The sequence below is a fragment of the Phalacrocorax carbo genome, chromosome 1 (assembly GCF_963921805.1).
Source record: "Phalacrocorax carbo chromosome 1, bPhaCar2.1, whole genome shotgun sequence".
Taxonomy (NCBI): domain Eukaryota; kingdom Metazoa; phylum Chordata; class Aves; order Suliformes; family Phalacrocoracidae; genus Phalacrocorax; species Phalacrocorax carbo.
Window position 1 is genome coordinate 53,425,682 of NC_087513.1, and position 19,340 is coordinate 53,445,021.

At 39.2% G+C, this 19,340-nt stretch overlaps 1 protein-coding gene across 1 annotated transcript in view; it reads left to right on the top strand.

Annotated features, from left to right (window-relative positions):
• Positions 1-19,340, top strand: part of ANO4 (anoctamin 4) — a 135,699-nt gene that overhangs the window by 93,943 nt on the left and 22,416 nt on the right. The window contains exons 16-20 of the mRNA XM_064450042.1: positions 3,785-3,867; positions 9,775-9,915; positions 12,578-12,742; positions 16,361-16,397; positions 18,972-19,083. Coding sequence (XP_064306112.1) covers positions 3,785-3,867; positions 9,775-9,915; positions 12,578-12,742; positions 16,361-16,397; positions 18,972-19,083 — 538 coding nt within the window. The remainder of the gene's footprint in view (positions 1-3,784; positions 3,868-9,774; positions 9,916-12,577; positions 12,743-16,360; positions 16,398-18,971; positions 19,084-19,340) is intronic.

Genomic DNA, 19,340 nt, shown 5'->3' on the forward strand with positions numbered 1-19,340 from the left:
AGAGCACCAGAGGAGATATTGGAATAGAAACACAGTTTTCCTCAAAAAATATATTGACCCATCATCTCACTGTATTTCTGCCCTGTTTAAGCAAAGTTCTATATAAGAAGTGAAAGTAATTGATATAATAGGAGAAAAGATTGATACTTACTAAAGCATACCCAAAAGATTTAAGACAACTTTAATTTTAAACTGATGTAGCAAAGGACAAAAGATAGTCTCCCTTCAGAATCCTGAAGGAATTCACTGGTAGTTTGTACAAGCTTTTCTGTATTGGAGCATCTGTTGAAAGGAAAAATGCTGTGGTTTATAGGAAAGAGTAAGTCCCTATAAACAAAATACTTTTTGTTATTGGTGAACAGATTGTTGTTGATGATCACTGAGATGTCATCATCTCAGAAGTTGGAAAAGAATTTTTCCTTTTGAGAATCTCTAGTCTTGATGATATTTTCCAGATGTTTAAAACTTTCAAAAAGAGGGAAGCAATAGCATTTTTTGTGTTTCTGTACTAGGGGAAACACCTACACTTTGCCCTTTATATAGGCCTTGAGATATGTTGAACATGATGAAAAGGCAGATCCCATTTCTAGGAAAAACTCTTTTTTTACTGCCTTAATTGGATTCCTACCAAAGACAGAAAATGAGAGAGAGATGTTCATTCCGAAAAAAATGTTGACATTTAAAGTGCAGAAAAACGTTATTCTCAGAAAAAAAAAAAAAAAAGAAAAAAAAAAAAAAACACACCAGGTAAATTTGACAATTAGTTGACTCCCAGCAGGTTGCTGTGAAGCCAGATGGAATTGTAGCTCTTGCTTTCCCAGGTGAAGTGCTGGGAAAAGCTAGTGCAAAGATGTCACTGCCTAGATGTTTCCTGAAGCTCAGTAGCAAAGTTCTGTAACTGTCCAACAGGAGAATCTAGCTATTTATAATTTCTAATGCTTTGCTAGAGACAAGGTAGGCTAATGGTAGTTCCTCTGTCTCTGCATATCTTTGGGAGACTAAGGCACAAGAAAAGTCCTTTTTGAAATTTCTTCTTGTCTACCTAGAAGCATGTTTCCTTTGATAAAGGAAGTAACTTCACAACATTGCCAAAAGACAAAGTTGAGAGGGGAAAAAAGGCCTGGCATGAAGAATTTAACACTTCTTTCAAGCAATAAGAAATGCCAATATAAAACACTTCTAAATATATCAGGTACTCTAATAAAAGATATTACTTTCCTACAAAGCTTGCCGCTAGCATAGAACATTCACATTGATCTGCTGTCTGAGGAGACAGAATTCAAGGAGGTTCTTCAGCAATATTCCTGGCATATAGAATATATTCCAGAAGTCAGGATGGATGTGTGTCATGGTTTTAGCTGGGACAGAGTTAATTTTCTTCACTGCAGCTGGTGTTAAATGGTGTTCTGAAATACAATAGGGAGAGGATTTCTGAGTGAAGGTCAGGATTAAGCTATTTGCTGTTAGAGGCCATTTGCATTACTAGATAAGATCACAAGTTGTTTCAAAAGCATCTGAGGAAATTATGTTAAGACAGCTGTTTGTACAAGTAGGTGTTGAGGACCGAGCTGCAAGGTTGCGCTCTGAATCAGGGCAAGTATAGAAAAAGCTAGGAAAAGACCTGAGAGTTAAGGCCAATGAGAAATTCAAAATTCCAGGCAGGATTTTTGGAGAATTCTCAGCACCTGCTTTAAATATACCAATTGGAAAATGGGAGAATGATAAACACAACTGTGCCCTGTTGAGTTGTCAAAGTCAGAAAAGAATGCTGAAGTGTGATATAGGGTATCAGTGATTACTTGACTAGAAAGAAAGCAGAGAAATTTCAAAACACAATACTTTTTAGAAGACCTCAGTAGTACAGTGAATCAATCAAAGATGGTTATTTATAGCACATTTTAAAATATCTAGCAAGGGAAAAGTGCATACTGACCTGGATAGAGGGAGAAAAGTGTAGCACAGTAAAAGCTAAAACAGCACTGTGCAGATCATCCTATTTGCTACTTAATGATTTGAAAATAGATTTCTAGAGAAGCTTCAGGAACTGCACATACTTACTGTGACAGGTGCTAAATATACTAAATATAATATGTATAGATTCCTCACTCCAGGTGTGTGAAAAACAAGAAAGAAAAGACATACGGTTCAGCACAGACATATCTGAAAGGTTCATGCCTGTGGACTCATATGCCCACTCGAGTCCTGCTTCCAGCTGCTTTTTGGAATGGAAACAGAGTGTTAGTAATCAATCAGGCTTGTTTCTCTCAGGTCTCCAAAAAGTGCAGGGCTACTTGTTTAGCCTGTACAAAATAATTCAATATGAGCTGATAGGAGAGAAGCAGCTCCACCAAAAGAGAAGTCAAGGAAAGAACAATGTGGTGGTTCAGCAGCAGCAGAGCCTCGTTAGCACTTACTAGTTTTGTTGATCCCAACCAATCATATGCAATTATTACAAAAAGCCATAGAAACATTAGGCTCAGGAGATTGAGTTTACTTTCTTAGTTAGGTAAAATCAAAGCAGCTGGTTACCTGGTTTGACATAACTCCAGTTTTCAGAAAAAGGATGACATGATATAAGAAAATGCCTCCAAACCAAATAGCTGCCTCCTGAAACATGGTTTAGACATCTTCTTACCTTATTTGCTCGCAGTGTTTGTTTTCTAAGTATATCTTAGCTGCATTGGCTAATACATTAAAATGTAATCATTCTTACTGACTAAAAATTCACTTTCACCGAACTGATGCCAGTGCTTAGGATCATGTCACATCATTATCAATATGGTGCAGTAGGGCAGATAGTCCGTTAAGGAGATACTTTTAGGACTGGATGTGGAACATATTGCCAGGCTATTGTGACACTGTTGCAACTGATACTCTGCTAGCTCATGAACAAAGAGTTTTATGTTCTCTGTGGTTATCAGCCTGATGCTTTTCAGTGAGCAATAAAGGGAAAAGCCAAACCTCACAGTGGGAGAGGAAGCCTTTCTATGGATTTGTGTTGACTTCAGGCAGCTTCTATATTCTTTTAACAGAACAAATTAAAAAAAAACTGTAACCATAAACAGGCTCAGTATTAATCTCCAGAATATGAAAATATTATTCTATGACTGAGTGCTTCCTTGATTATTCTTTCCATCACAAAATGGAAGCATAGTCAGGTATAGGAATTTTAAACTATCTTGAACTCCATCAATAAGGGCTGTACAGCACAGAATGTTTAGCTGTCAGATATTAATGCCACACCACATATACGCAGTCATGTAGTGTAAAAGAAATGGTCTGGATTAGAAAGGTGCAAGACAAAAGTTCCCATTTCTTCAGTAGTACTCTACAGATTTGCACATGCACTGGAATGTGTTTCCTCTTGGTTCTGGTTTCTGTGCATTGTAAATGGTCTTCAAAGAGGGAAAGTTACTGCTTTATCTACAATATCCCCAAGAAACCTTTAGCTTCATCAGAAATCTGCTATATCTAGTAATGATGACTCACAGGAACAATTTTATTCTTTGAGAGTCCTCCCTTGGTTGGTTAGAATTAAACATTCTCATTTAGCACTAAACGAATTCTCTAAAGCCTCAATCATACTTGAAGCAAGCAAAGTAATCCTTAGAAAGCAATGCTTTTTGAAAGCAGTTTTTATCATCAGCATGATTTGCTGTTCAGAGGAACCTATTTATGCAAAGAAATTAAAATAATATAACATCTTCATTCAACAGTTCTGTGATAGTAGTTAACATTTTATTGACTTAAAAACAATTTTGTATTTTATTTCTTTTTGCTCCAGCAACTGTTTTCCTGGAGTTTTGGAAAAGAAGGCGAGCAGTAATTGCTTATGACTGGGACCTGATAGACTGGGAAGAAGAAGAGGTTTGTATGAAAAATTGTACTCCTTAATCTTTAATACAAAAAGATTTGGTTAAAATTGTAAGCATGTTTGTCTTTCAGATTTATTTTCAATTCATTCTTCAACCTTCATAAACTAGGAGAGAAGCATTTTTCTCCTCAGATGTTTCCTCTGGCCTGTGAAGAAATTTTCCCCAGACCAAACTGTCCTCTCTTTCTACACATTTGTAAATCTAAATTAATTTCAACATATCAGGGGCTGTTCTTGTGGGAGATTTCAGGAAAATAAAATGCACTTTAGGGGAAGCTAACAAACATTGCTTTTGAATCCAAGGGAATTCTTGACAGCCAGGGTACTATGAATTTTGGCAAATGAGCTCTTGTCTATTCTTTTAGATAACCACTAAGAATATTGGTGGAGAGAAAGCGTTGTGAGGCTTGTACCAGCTTCTGAACATTCAGGTGCTGGTTACCTAAGTATACAGTGCTGCGGAGAGACTGAGGGAGGTGAACCAACTCAAAAGATTTAATTCATCCTCTCTTGGTAGAGGAAATCCCCCTGGGGAGGAAACTAAACAGCAAAAAATAGCCTTAACCTTTTTTGGTGGCAGTTACCAGAAAGAAACAGCATGCTCTTGGGACTGAGACCGGAGGTCTAAGTGGAGTTAGAAGGTTGTATTATGCAGGAGAAAAGCAAGGTTCAGTGGATGAGGCAGAAAAAGTGCTCCTCCAATGGGATTTGGCTATACAGGTGTCCATACAGTCCGCTCTCCTTCCTCTCCAGGGACTCTCCTGAAGCACTTGGAGGGACTGTAAGAGGCCGCTGTAGTGGTCTCAGTGTAGTTGTACTTATATATTGCTGCCTCTGTGAAATAATTTATTTTTCATTAATCTTGCCAGCAGGGAAAAAGAGTCTTCTGAGTTATGGGGTTTTTGTCTCTATGAGGCAATGTAGTTCAATAAGGCCATGAAACAGTAGGATCTTTAAAAAAATCATTAATGACTATGAAAATAATCCAAGAACATAAAAGGAAATAACTTACACAACTGGAAATTGGTTTCTTTATAGCAACAGGAGCATCATTATTTGTGCACATATGCTCTCAGTTGTTGGTGATACTTCAGGACCATTGTCATATATTTAGAAAATGCTTGAATACTGATTTAACTCCCCGGAGATTAGCAGCCTGCTCTTGCCAATGCTGACAAGTCACAGAGAGACCACACTGAGAGAGTCCTGCCTGAGGTCCAAATATTGGTCAGGATCAGTGATCAAGTCCCCTCATGACAGTTGTAAAAAAGCCACTGCTGCTGCTGACAGCTAAGGCAAAAGACAGATGTACCAAATCACAATTTCCAAGCCTGGACTATAGCTCAGTATCTCCAGAATGAGAATGGCTATTCTCATTCATTTCTCATTTTCTCATTAAACTAACAAAATATACAAGTAAGTACAGTATGAGGCCCTTTTTATGTTTTTCCCAGGAAGCCTGGCCTTATAGATGTTTATAGTTTGGAATGTTGTATCTCTGCACCTTTCACCATTTAACCTACCTGGATTTGGGATTATGCTGATTTATAAAGCCATCTACCTGAATCTTCTGCAATCAGTTCGTTTACAAATATTGAATTTCCTGGTAAGGTTGTCCTTACTCAGTGATTTCTGGCTGGTGTAGTAATGCTTGGAGGAATCTTTTGCTCAGGTGTAAGCACACCAGTTCCAAGGCCATTCAGGACCACTCCCTATTCTGTTTCCCTCTCCTCTTTATTCACATGCCCAAACTGCTTACAATTTTGCAGCTACTGCTGAAAGTGTGTGTCCTCTTGCAGAGCGTGGAGGAAAGCATTCCCATGGAAGAGTCACTCTCCTCTTTTTAAGCTTTTTTTGGAAGATCATTACCATGCCTATGCAGCTAAGCCTTTAGCTGGAATAAACACTGAAAAGACAGAAGAAAGTAGAGTTACTAGATTTTTTTCCCTTCCAGTCAGAAAGCCCGAAAGAGCTTCTGGTAGTTGAAACTATCCTCATAGAAATCTGATGTGTTTATTTTATGATGCCTGTCAAATAAGGTTATTTTTTATAAGAGATGCTTATGTTCTACTGGCAGATTATTTCAGTTTGGCCCGCAGGATGACATATGCATGTTGGCAATTTTCACAGGATACCTGCTCCCTGTTGATGGGCAGCTGGTCTTTTATTCTCACACTAGGCTTTTTCCAATGAGCTCTGTCAACAAGAACCCAGTCAGGTGCCCTTGGGCAGTGGTGAGTGGACCTGCTCCAGAGCTATTCATTGAGCCTTCTTACAGTTCTGCAGGGAGTTTTATATGTCTCTGCAGTCTTTTCAGAAGGAGTCTCCCAGATGGTACCTCTCTCTCTCAAATTAGAGGTTAAAGATGCCAATAGGAACTCAGCTGGCTGCTGCTCAAAGATTTATGTGATCAGTCATCAGAGCATCGGTATCTCATTGGCATTTGAGGCATCAGTTCCTCCTTTGTTCAGTGTTCAGTGGGATCTCAAGAGTAGGAGCTGATTGCCTCCCAGAGGTGTCTTCTCTGAAGATGTTACAGCTGCCAGTGCCCATACCTACTGCACAACTCAAGCATGTCCTTGCTTTAAGGTCAGCTCTGCAGACCACTGCCTCTTCTTCTTGAGCATTGAATGCTGCATTTTTCCATTGGCACTTGGGTCTTTGCAGGACTTTGCCTCTGAGACACAGTTTGGAAGCAGGTGTTCCAGGTGACAAAGTGTTGAGATCACTTCCATGTTCTGTGATTCAAAGTCCACCTCTTCACTTTGCCATTGCCTTCAGCTGCAAGCAGGATGACATGCAAACCACAGGCTTTACAAGGAGGCTTACTTCTGGGGATGCTATCATTTCCCCAGTGATCAAGATTCAGATTTCAACCTTTTCTACATCTGGGCTATAGAGGACAACATACACTTGGACTAGGAAGGATAGACCTGCAAGAATTCACCTGTTGAAGCACTCAGAAATCTAGTGAACAAAAAGGATATATTTCACAAAGAGATTTAAAGTAGCTCTTCTACTGCACAAAGATCTGTCTTAAGGTAATGTGCATTAATCCATATTTCATACTCCAGAAACCAGTATGGTTTCTCCTGTGAGTAAAGCATTGGAGAGATCCATGTTTGAGGAGCAGGAAGGAAGGAGAATGCTCTGCTTTATGTAGACTGAGAAAGAGACATCCTGTGGAGCTTCATCATGAAGTTGTATATGTCAGTGAGATGTCAGTGAGAATTTTGTCTCCATAAGGTGAAAAGTTTTCTCCTAAAAGTGCTGCTTTCTAATAAAATCACTGCTTATTAAATTTCCTCCCTACATTCCATTCAGTTATCACTGGACAAAATCAGCCAATTTATTTTATTATCTATTTCAAAGAAATCAGCTGAAGAGTTTTAATGACCATTTTAAGTCACAAGCTTTTGTTAATGAAGATTGTTATTTTTATTAACATTATCTGCTATGTCTAGCTTTTGCTTTCTTTAATTTTCATTGTCAAATTGAAAAGTAAGGTTTTGCTACAGAGGGAAATTTATTAACTTCTACCAACAATAGATTGAAAAAAACCCCATTTATAAGGCTCCCTAACACTGCGTTATCACTTTTCTGTTCTAAATGAAGAGACAAAGAAATGAAACAATAAAGATGAAGGGAAGGAGAATTAAATTTGTTCAGATATGCAACCTTGTGAATTCCTTACCACTTTAGATTTTCACCCAAGGAAGGCATGAGGCAGCCCCTGCAGTGTCCAGGTCCTCCAGCCTGGGGACATGGGCTGAATGTGTTCTGGCTCTTTGAACCTTGCATATCTGGATTTTCTTTTCTTGTAAATGAGGTGCAAGGTGGGAGACATGGAAAGTCACTGGGTCTTGGCTGGGTATGCAACAAGAAACCAACTGTGCAGGGTTCCTGGCACTCCCAGCTAAAATATGGCTTCTGTTGCTATTTGCAGCGTACCTTTTTCTTCAGTGTCACTTTCTTTATATCATTGACCTCAGCCAGATACGGTACTGTTTACTTCCTGCCCCAAGCTGTGCTCAGCACTGCTGATTGTCATTAAACAGGTATGAAGATTCATGCCAGAGTTTCAGCTTTCTGTGGAGATGTATCTGCAAAAATGGCATTTGCATTATCTGAATTGACTGGAGATCATAGGAGATACCTAGATTCATGGACAGGCAGATATGATGTATTCCCTATAGTGCAGATTGTAAAAGATCATTAAACCTTGGCTTAGAGAGAGCTGCAGAGAAGAAGGGATTTCTTGTGTATGACTGAGTAAGTAAGTCAGCTGGCAGAGTCCTTGCACAATCTACAGGGTGCAATTCTCAAGCGCCCTGCTTCAGTGCTATCACACTCTGTCCTATTGCATGTCCCCAGGCACACAGGAATACTAGTTGCACTGTTTCTCTTGCTAGATTGTGGTCTGCTCAGCAGCCTTCAGCCCCGTTATGGCAGGAACAGCTTGAGTAAGGTAGAATAAGAGCAAGGTGTTGCCCTGCCTCCACAAAAACATGCTTAGCTTTTGTGTATAGCTAAGGTAGAGCTGGTTCCCTCAAGCACGTAATTAGTTACACAAGCATTGCAGCTGAGCGTACATGCCTCTCAACTTTTTTAATACCACATTACCAGCTTACTGCTTGAATTTGGAAGTTAACTGTATTGAGAAAGTGCATTCAAAATTTGAGACAATGAGATGTGTCTTTTTTTTTTTTCCCAGGGGAATTTTATATCAAGGATGTAGGATTTTAGGATATCTTATTTTTAGTCACATTCTAAAGACTTGTATGAGCAGTTAACATTCACCTATTTCGATGCAGTCATTTAAGGGCCAGTCATTTACAACTTTCAGTCAGTCAAAGTTCAGTTAAATGCAGTTGAAGGGTTAGAAGTAACTGAAATTGGTAAGGTGGGTTCTTGGCTGTTACAAGAAATGCAGAGGCCATGTGGAAATGCTGCAAAGACAGTCCCAGTCCATAGCTGCCTTTGTGCTCCTTTGTAGGTAGCTGTAGCACGGGCCAGTTCTCCAGTATGCATCAAAGCATTGTAAAACTTGATCTAATGTGTATGGACTGCCCAGCAGCTGTGAGAGTCCATCTTTGCAGCCTGGTGCTTCCTCTCATCTCTGACAGCATCCCCAATGTCAGACTTGGGTGAGGTGGCACAGGACACGCAGCTGTTGGTGAACCTCCCGGATGGCAGGGCAGTGGTTTTCTGCTGCAGCTGAAATCCACGAGGTCTTACCTGACCTAAGGGTGACCCCTATCTTCTGACAAGGCTGTAAACAGATGAAACCAAGCCTCTCCCCAAGAAATCCCCAGGTTTCATATCAGAAGAGAGTTTTTATGGCACCGAAGGACTTGGCATTTCTGCTGCTGAAAGCTGTTCCTGCTAATAATATTGTCCAAGTTAGGAAGGAATCGAGCAATATTAGATGTCATGGCTCTTTCTTCAAAGGCTGAGAAATTTCTGCTGATAATGGGAAGGTAACCAATTACATAGCAACTGTAAGTGGGTTTGGAAAAAGGAGGGGTTTTTTTTTTTCTTTCTTTTTACTTTGTTGTAGAATTCTAGTATCAATAGGATAATACCAGGCTGGAAAACTCTATGGTATCACCTTAAAATGATTTGGCTTACAGTCATATCGTTTGAAAGAGTATTGTTTAGATGAGTAGCTAATTGGGCAGTTTACTAAATACTTCCAAAATGGTTTTATGGGTACAGTGATTTATTCTAGTTCTTAAAAAGGAGACCTGATTTCTCAGCTCATCTTTTATAGTAGCTGTGCCAGCTGCTGAATTCCAAGTTGTAGTTCCCAGTAACAGTGATCTGATAAATGATCTGAAGTTTCCTACAGAATTTTTCCTAGCTGTGCTGTATGTGAACATTGTCTGTCTGTTCTTCAGGAGGAAATACGTCCACAGTTTGAAGCCAAGTACTCCAAGAAAGAACGAATGAACCCCATATCCGGGAAGCCAGAGCCCTATCAAGCATTTGCAGATAAATGCAGCAGACTCATTGTTTCTGCATCTGGAATATTTTTTATGGTTTGAAAACTTTTATTTATTTACCAATTGAAAAAATACAAGATAACATAATCACTGCTGAGAAAGTATGAAGATATTGGATATAACTGCTTGAAAGTAAAATGAGTTCTAGCATGTTTACTGCAGACTGAAAATCTGTGCACAGCAAATAGCCTGACTTTCTGTAAAGTCCTACACTAGTTTACTCTTCACCAAGTCTCACAAACAGTTAAGTCCTTCCTTCAAGGCTATACACATAAGGCTATATGTAGTGACACATCCCAGAATAGCGGTGCTACCACATCAAGGCACCAGCTTCAGCTGACTGAATTAGCTCATTGATTTCCTTGCCTCCCCTGTGTGGACAGCGCAGAGTTATGGGGAGAGATGTCATGGACGAGGCAGTTGTTCTTTGTAGACTCTACAGAGAACCTAACCAAGGTGCCTGGAGCACTTAATTATGTTAATATGCCCTAGTTTTTCAGCACTGAGGAGGTAAGGAAAGAGGGTTCACACTCCTAGTGCAACTGAAATGGAGAAACTGATGTTCCTTGACTAAAGTGAGGCATCTCACCCCCTTCCAAAGTGAAAAACTAAATGCAGCAGCAAAATCTCTCCTAACAGAGAGCTGCATGCGTTTCTGCTGAAATGTCCCCATCCTCTAACCTCACTGAATCTATTATTCACTGTTACTCACATGACAACAGCAGTAGTAGGGCTGATCTTGAAAACACAGCTGGCATCAGCTCAGACCCTTGTGAAATGTATTAGGGCTTTTCCCAGAGGCTACAAAAATTTATATTTGTATACCTTCAGGAGCTGTGGAGAGCCAGGTGGGTGAGCTAGCCCAGCAACTTTGTGTTTGAATGAGATGGGAGGGAATAGGGCAGAGGGTTTGTAAGAAACTGATGGCTTCAAAATTGTCCAAAGCAATATTGGACAAGAAAGGCAAGAGCATTATCGAGATGAATCGTGCTCTGGTATGTCAGGTGGATGGACAGAGACACAGAGAAACACTGAACATGAGAAGGCAGTGTACTGTCTGATTTAGTCCTTGAAGACACTTATATCTGCTCAGGACTGCAGTCTCTGCTCAGAATTGATCATACACCTGAAATATTTTGTGCTTTCCCTACATTTTTTTTTCTTGAAGGGGGGACAGTTTTCTCTCCCTACCCTTTCCAAAAGCAGTCATTAATCTTCTTAGCCTAGTGATAGATCTTGCTCAAAGTGTCAGAGAGAGTAACCTTGCTCTGAATTGCATGCACCACAAATTGTCCCCATAACAGTCCTTGAAACAAGATGAGGATTATTTTCACTGAAGATATTTTTATTGCTGGCATAGTGTGAGCTTCCGATGACATAGAAAAACTATGAATTTTCCCCCATTTTGGTAAAAATATTCCTTAAAAATTATAGCTTTAAGCACAGGAAATATATGCATATCAAAAATTGGAGTTAGAGCAGTTCTCAAAATTTCACAGCATTGACTCTCACAATGCAGTTACTAATACTGCCTGAACCAGGTCTGTGATTCCCTGTTAACAAAGGAAAGTGGTCCTTCTTCCCCTCAACACTATGCAGGGAATCCAGAGGCAATCCTCTAGCTCAGTAGCTTCATAATATTTCTATGTGCTGCACTGTGGTAGCAGAGAATCTAATAAACTAGCCCTTCACATTCACACACCTAACTTTTTCATCTGTACCAGGATTATGTCAGTCAGTTCAGTAACTAATAAAATATGAAAACAGCATGATTAGCATTCAGTGCTTTCAAAGTCATTTTGCCCATTCAGTTAGTTTAGATATGCTTCAATTTTGATAGGGTTAGGTTGTCTTTACATAACCTTGGAATACACCTATCTTTTGCAAATAATCATCTGTCTTCTACTGAAGAAACTCTCTCTCCTTATCTAATAAGGTTCTGTGTCAGAGCTTCTATGAGTTGCACATGCTAATTCCCAACTCTTTGTCCTTTAGGTGGCTTGCTAAACTGTGACAAATTGGCTACGATGGAAAACAGTTGTCATTTAGTGCTCAACTGCTGCATATGGAACACCAAGTGATTTAGAATCCTGGCTTAGCTACATGGCTTTCATGTTATAACCATCACATTTGCTGAAAGTCTCATCAGAGAAGAAATTACAGGGGCAATTGAATTTGTTACCTTCCCTAGATAGAATCTTTCCAGAACCGTAGGAAGAAACAGCTTGCTAGGGTAGCTCGCCAGGATTGTTGTTAAGGCAGTACTTACAAATTGATACATTTTTTCCTGTAAGTGTGAAGTCCATCAACGCACAAAATTCATCCCAAATATGACACCATCAAACTGGGATATCAGCCTGAGACTAGTCTTTGCACATGGCGGAACATACATGTAAGGAAAATTTCTAATTCCCAGAGCTGGCAACACAGTTTCTCACATACATTCTAAGGAAGAGATACATTTCAAGAAAATGTTTAAAACTAAAAATTATTTTAATATGATTTCAAAGATATTTTGCATTTTGGAAAATAGGGCTTCACAATAAGAAGACTATTCATGTTGAAACCTATCCCTGGAATCAAAATGAATGTATTTTTCAAGTCTTCATTGTTTTCGTTTTCAGAGTTTCAGGGAGAAGTTAACTCCTGTTCTATTGAAAATTTTCAGGTTCTTCTCTCTGATTTTTTCTTCCCTTAGATCTGTGTGGTGATTGCTGCTGTTTTTGGCATTGTTATTTACCGTGTTGTGACTGTCAGCACTTTTGCTGCCTTTAAGTGGGCTTTAATCAGGAATAACTCTCAGGTTGCAACTACAGGGACTGCAGTGTGCATCAACTTTTGCATCATCATGCTACTGAATGTGGTGAGTAAAACTAACATATCTAGAGTTATACCCAAGCCATCGGATCAGTAGATATCTGAGTCTGCAGACCACTGAATACTTTTGGTTCCTTTTTCAGCAGGAATGGAGTGCCATGCTAAGCCAGACATGGCATTATTGTTTATGGACATCTTTCACTATTTATGTAAAGTGCAATTCCAAACCCAAAATATTATGTAAATGAGTTTGAATGTTCTAAAAAATATTTTAGGGAGACACGTCCATACCCCTGTTTTATCCTCTGCCTCTTTTTTAACTTTCATATGTTTGCAGGATTCAGCCATTTCATTAATATTCTTCTTTTTAATTAGTGTTTTGATGTTATTTTTTAAATACAGTGGCCAAGCTTAATTCTTATTTATACTAGTTTCAGTAATTCCAGCTTCATTTTTCACAGTACTTTACCATTGAGGATATGCATATACAGACACAATGTCCAAATGAAGGAGAACTCCTTTGGGCTGAAGACTTCAAGATGCTTGAGCAAACATGACTTGTTGCATGAACTACCAATGGCCTTTGCCAGAGTACACCAGAGACACGGTCTGAGTGCATTGTAGGGGGACTGGCCGAGGTCAGGTTATTGTTATGAACTGGTTTGGAACCAGACTTGGGACAAAGACAAAAATGGAATTCCTATGTGGTAATAGCCCCAGTAAGACAGTATAACATAGATTAGATGGGGAATGAGTTTCATCCCTCCATTGAGATGCAGGTACTTCTGCATATTGCTGTGATAGTAACGTGTCTTCTATTAGTTGCTCTTGGCAAGAGGTGTATGGCCTTGTATTGTCAGGTTTTTGTCAACTGACATTATAAGAATGCATTTTAAGGGGGAGGAGGTGTAACAGAGGGATCAGCCTACAAACCATCCAGGTACTGGAGCCAGGGGGGAGTATCTCTACCCACTCAGCAGCGAGCATCTTCTGCAAAAAGCATGTTACGCTTTGCTGCAGAAGATATGCTGGTTTACTTCCTAGGGGAAGTAGAAGATACTATTTCAGGCCTGCATGTTCCAAGTGCTGGCTTGGAGACTTCTTTCTTCCCTGTGCAATACCCAAACATTTCCATCATGTAAAAATTAATTTTAACAGGCCCTGGTTTATATAGCAGGAAATTCCAAGAGGCTTTGCTGTAGGACTTCACCTCTCCCTTTGGCATAGGCAAGACTGGATTGGTGACTAGGACAGTGTGTCAAGAACTGTTGACTTTCCTACGTTTTCCCTAGAGTAGGGCTATAGGCTGAGAAAGGGCAGAAAGAAGAGGTGGAAGCCATTATTCTCTCTGAAATTGTACTGAAGGCTTTCTTCTCCATGTTATCTTTTATTAACTTTTTGTTGTCTGCAGCTTTTGGAGGTTTTCTTTAATCCACCTAGAGCACACAATAGCATAGAAGAAATAAAAGAAAACTATATATATCTAAGTCAGTAAAACATCCATTTCCAAGCTCTCGGTATAAGTCATTATATATGCAGTGAAGCAGCACAAAGAAATACTGCACAAACAAAATTATTTGGTTTTCAAATAGTTTTACAGCTTAAAGAAATTTTTAAAATAATGGAAGATGGCTTGAAGGTGCCTTTTGAGAAACTTTGTTTTGCTTCCTAAAATACATCAAATAAATAGAGCACTGCAAAGATGGATTTCTTAAGCCTTATACTCATTACCATGCAATAAACACCCCAGCCATAGATCTGGATATAGTGCATGGAAACAAAAGATCCCCAAAATATGAAACTGCATGAGCTTTTCAGAAGAAGGACTTAAGAACATAATCTCTCACTTCCCATGATGGATTAATGTGGTTTACTGAAGGACAGTAGTGGGATTTCTTTTGGAAAAAAAAAAATTCCCCAGGAACAATTCAGGTAATTGAATCCTCTACAAACTGTGACTCAAGAAAAGTAGCAGGAGAGCAAGCAAAGATACAGTAATAAAACCAGAATGGACCAAGATGTATCTAACAGTAGGGAATTTACTGCTAGGAATCCTGGAATACTGTCGGTGATTCTGATATGAGTTGACAACCTCTCTAAGCATCAGGGGGAAGGTCTAGACCACAAGTAACTTCTAGAATGGATGCTCTGAGAGCTAGGTGCATACACTGACACATCCATCATGACAAAACAAAATGACTTGCAAGTATAATGTCTCCCAGATAAGCCTGCAGCCTGACCTGGGAACATTCATTAGCTTTACCTAGGTTAATAAAACCTGTTAATTCCAGTGATATTGCCCATAGAAAATATGATCACAGGACAGAATATGATCCTAAACAAGGCCCCTTGGGACTAGTAGTGATAAACTGCAGTAGCAGATAATTCGATCCAAACATTGTTAACAGAATCTCTAACACAGCCTTACTGTTCCAGGAGGAATAGCAACAAAATACAGTTTTGATACCCTCTTCTGCAGGGCAATGTACATTTATAAAATAGCATGCTCCCCGCTGGGATCAAGATATAAACCACCCAGACATTTAGCAGTTTCACAGTTGCCCTTAGGAGTCGCTTTTAAACCTAGAAGAAACCACCTTTTTCATTACTTGAAACAAAACTGTGTACTCCAAAGGCAGCAAAAAGCTATTCTATGCAAGAAATGGTTGTTAACGTGGATGAGATAATTCAGGATGACTTCCGTTCTTGAGCAGGCAGTTTGATCTGTAAATTGTACACAACTCAATTTAAGCAAGAGTTTATAAGGATAACTGCAAATGAAAAGAAACATTGCTGATATGCACTTTAGGAATAAGTCAGTACTTGAGCCTGAAATATGAGGAGCTCTGTATCCCTGTAGGCATCAGTGAGAGTGAAGGACATACAGCGTTTTGTGGGAACAGGCTCCAAACTCATTTAAAACATGCAAATCAGGGTATTAATTTACACTAATACTGATGTTGGTGGCAATGTACTTTACAGGTTCAAAATCCCTTTGCAAATACTAATTATGAAAACCCTCCAAGTCAGTTTTTGTAAGCTTTATGAAGTTATCAGTCTCCCAGAGAGTTTGAGAGCATCTGCTAAGCGCCGAAAGTACCACTTAAGATTTAGAACAATGTCACTGACTCAGAGTAAGAAATGTGTCTGGTGGGGGGGATTACTAAAGACTTTCTCTGAAGCAAACCTGTTTCCCCAGTGTGTTTCCTTTCAGCACCAAAAAAATCCCAAACAAAATCAAAAAGCCCAAAATATCCAACATATCAGAGCATGCTCTTACTAGGGTGATTTTTTTGTGACATAAATGTACCATAAGTAACTAAAACAAAAATCCCAGTTGTGCTATTTTTCTGCTTTTTCTTTTTGGAAAAGCTATCTGGCCCTTTTTCACTGCGTATGTGGCTGCGACAGTGACAGCATTTTTTTCTCTGCATATTGTGGATTAAAAGAGCTGAGTATAAGCTTTAAAAATATTACTGTCCCTTGTTTGATTATATCTCTGTTGTATTATTACTGTATAGTTTTATTACTGCCATTATCAGAACATCACAGAGACCATCTAGATGTCAGATTTAATATGGAAGAGCAGTTACTCTACTTAGGAAGCAGTTCTATATTTTTGAGCTGGTCACATATCTAAGAGGCTGTTTCTTCTCTGTTACAGCTGTATGAAAAGGTTGCTCTTTTCCTGACAAATTTAGGTAAGCAATGTTATATACAAAGTTGAATGATATTGTACTAATTTTTTTGGTCCCTATACTCTGATAGCATTCAAACAGTCTGTAAAAATACGAAAAATCCTGATTAAATTGCAATCTATAGTAATTAATGTTTTTCTTAGGTTTATAATAAAGGAGTATATAAACTAAGCTATAGCACTATTCAATCAGTGGTGACAATGATCACCCATCTGCCATGTTTGGTTCTTGCTCCAACCCCTAACCTTGTAAGAACTTTAAAAATTGTTACTTTGCAGGAAAAAACATAAGTTTTCAGAGAGGCTGAGCGCTCTCAACCCCCAGGTTTTGTGAAGACCTGGAAAAGGGGGAATCGCTTCTGGAAGACAAATTTATAGCTTGAAACTAAGGTGCTTATTGACTATCAAACATATGCCTTTAAGAGGGGCAATAATTTGGAAGGAAAATAACTAGGAGACTCGTCAAGTCTACCAACACCTAAACTCTAATGGTGTTCTAAGTCTCTGTAATCTTTTCAGCTCACCCATAAAGGTGATCTTTGTTAGAGTAAAGACAACATGTTTTCTAAGGACAGCTTGTACTGCCACTGGGATAGCAATAGGCTATCACTCATATGTCCGTGGCTCAGGCAGAGGCTCTGGGGATCCTGATCATGCTGGAAGATTGCAGTAGCTAGTGGCAATTGGCAAGGGCTCCTTAGCCTTTGAGAGTCTTGCTGAAGGCCTATTAAGTGAAGCATATTATGGCATCTGTAAAAATGGTTTGAGGATATTATTTTGAGCTTCTGCATACCTTCGTACAGTAAGGTATTTTGGATGAGGAGGACAGATTTTGGTGTTTGCTCAGAGGAAACACACGGTTGATTTTAGGTAGTGTCAGGGCTTTTCTACATCTGGGAAGTCATAGGTGATGTATTCAAAGCACATCTGTGTAAAATAGCATTTTATTCTGTTGTTTCTTATTAGACTGAGAGTCCTCATTTTTATGCTGTAAATTTAAAATATTTTTGCCATCCTGTATCCATGGAAAAGATACCTACTAGTTATAGTTGAGAAATATGACTTTCAAGTATGTGATTTGCACAGGCTATGCCCTTTTATTCCCTGTGACACCCTGAGGACAGTAAGATATGGTCTAGAGACCTTGAAGCTTGATTACTTTCTGCCAGGTTATCACCAAGGTAGGTCTGCATCTTGTAGCTTGGGTAGAAAACACCTGTATTAAAGCTCAGTGGGTCAAACTGTTCTGACGGTGTTCAGACTGTTTTGTGGTTTTTACTCTGATGGCCTAAGTAGCTGATTTGGTTTGAATGATCTTTATCAGTGTAATAAGCTCAGAGTAGGATTGGCAGCAAACTACATTCAGGTTGTCCTTCTTCAGCCTTTACATGACCTTTTTCAGAGCGCACGTCCATGCTCCTCCAGAGCATTGCCATTGTCTCTGACAGGCATATAAGCAAAGCTTCAGCTGCAGCAGCCTTGTTAAAGTCAAACTTGTCCTTCCCACAGATTGTCATCAAAAATCCACTATATTTTATTTCCTTCTGCTTAGCTAAATATGTATGTACTGGCACACATGCAAACTTGGGTTTCTTGACAGGCATTTCCAAATCATTAACACAGTTGTTGATTTATGGTCTGTTTTATGGTTTTATTGATGCACCTATTTGAAATTTCCTCATAGGTAGGGCAGGTCTAATTAAAGAGAATCTATTTTATTGTTGTTGTTTCTGTATTTTCAGTACTTTATGGGAGGGTCCTTTGGAAGTAGTATGTCGTGATACCATTATGATACTCAGAATCACCATTGGTACCTCCCTTTCTCCTCTGATTACTCCTGTTCACAGCAATGGTTGACTAATAACAAGTTCCTGCCAACTGGAATTAGGGCACTAGTGTGTTGGCATAGAAGTTGTTTTGTTAACTTCTGTCTTGATATCTCATTAGATGGAGATTAAGGGCCTACCTGAAGGGAGGAATATGCCTTCCCCTTTCCCATTTTCCTTACCCCATCCATTGCAAAACATTTTTTCTCAGACTTTTGTAATGAGCTCCATGGGACAAGGAAAAGGAGTAATGCAGTGGCACTCCACCGATACCTCTGTAGAGCCCTTAGGTGCCAACACTGTTGTCAAATCCATGAAACAGAATTACAAGGAAGATTTGCTTCAGTTCAGTGTGACATCTCTAGCAAAAAGGCACTTACATACCTTGTAGTGGGGTGCTTTCTGGCAATGTCATTATGGTAGGTTCCAGAAAAGGAAACAAGAGAAAAGCCTGAGCCTGTAAAGCACGCAGGAATCCAGGACAGATGTTTAATATATACATTATCTCAACTACTTTCTTAGAGTCTCCTGGGAATATACATGTCCAAATATCAGAAGAGATTTCTAAGTCTTTACAAGCTCACTTGCTGTGTGCTGCTTTTGGATACAATTTCTTCTGTCATCTCATATTTTGAAATCAGCGGGCTAATTTACAAATACATTGCCAGCTGTGATACATGTGTGCAGCCTTTGTGCCAAGGGAAATTGTTAATCTGATTTAACCTCTGAAGCTCTGCTCTCTTTCTTCACAGAGCAGCCTCGTACTGAATCCGAGTGGGAGAACAGCTTCACCCTGAAAATGTTTCTTTTTCAGTTTGTCAATTTGAACAGCTCTACCTTTTATATAGCATTCTTCCTTGGAAGGTAGGATTGATGTCTGCACCCTCATATGTGTAAAATGAAGTAGACAGAAGAAATAAAATTGTCTGTAATGAAACAAAATGGGACCATATTATCACACAGCTCAAAATGCAAATTCCATACTAGCAGAGCAGGACAGATTGCACGCTTTTTTACCCTGTCAAAAGCCCAGAAACAGACATAGTTTTCTGTTTCTAGCAACACATTGGCTCAATGCTAAGTTTTAACAGTTTCACTACTGGGAACTGATGCGTCCCACA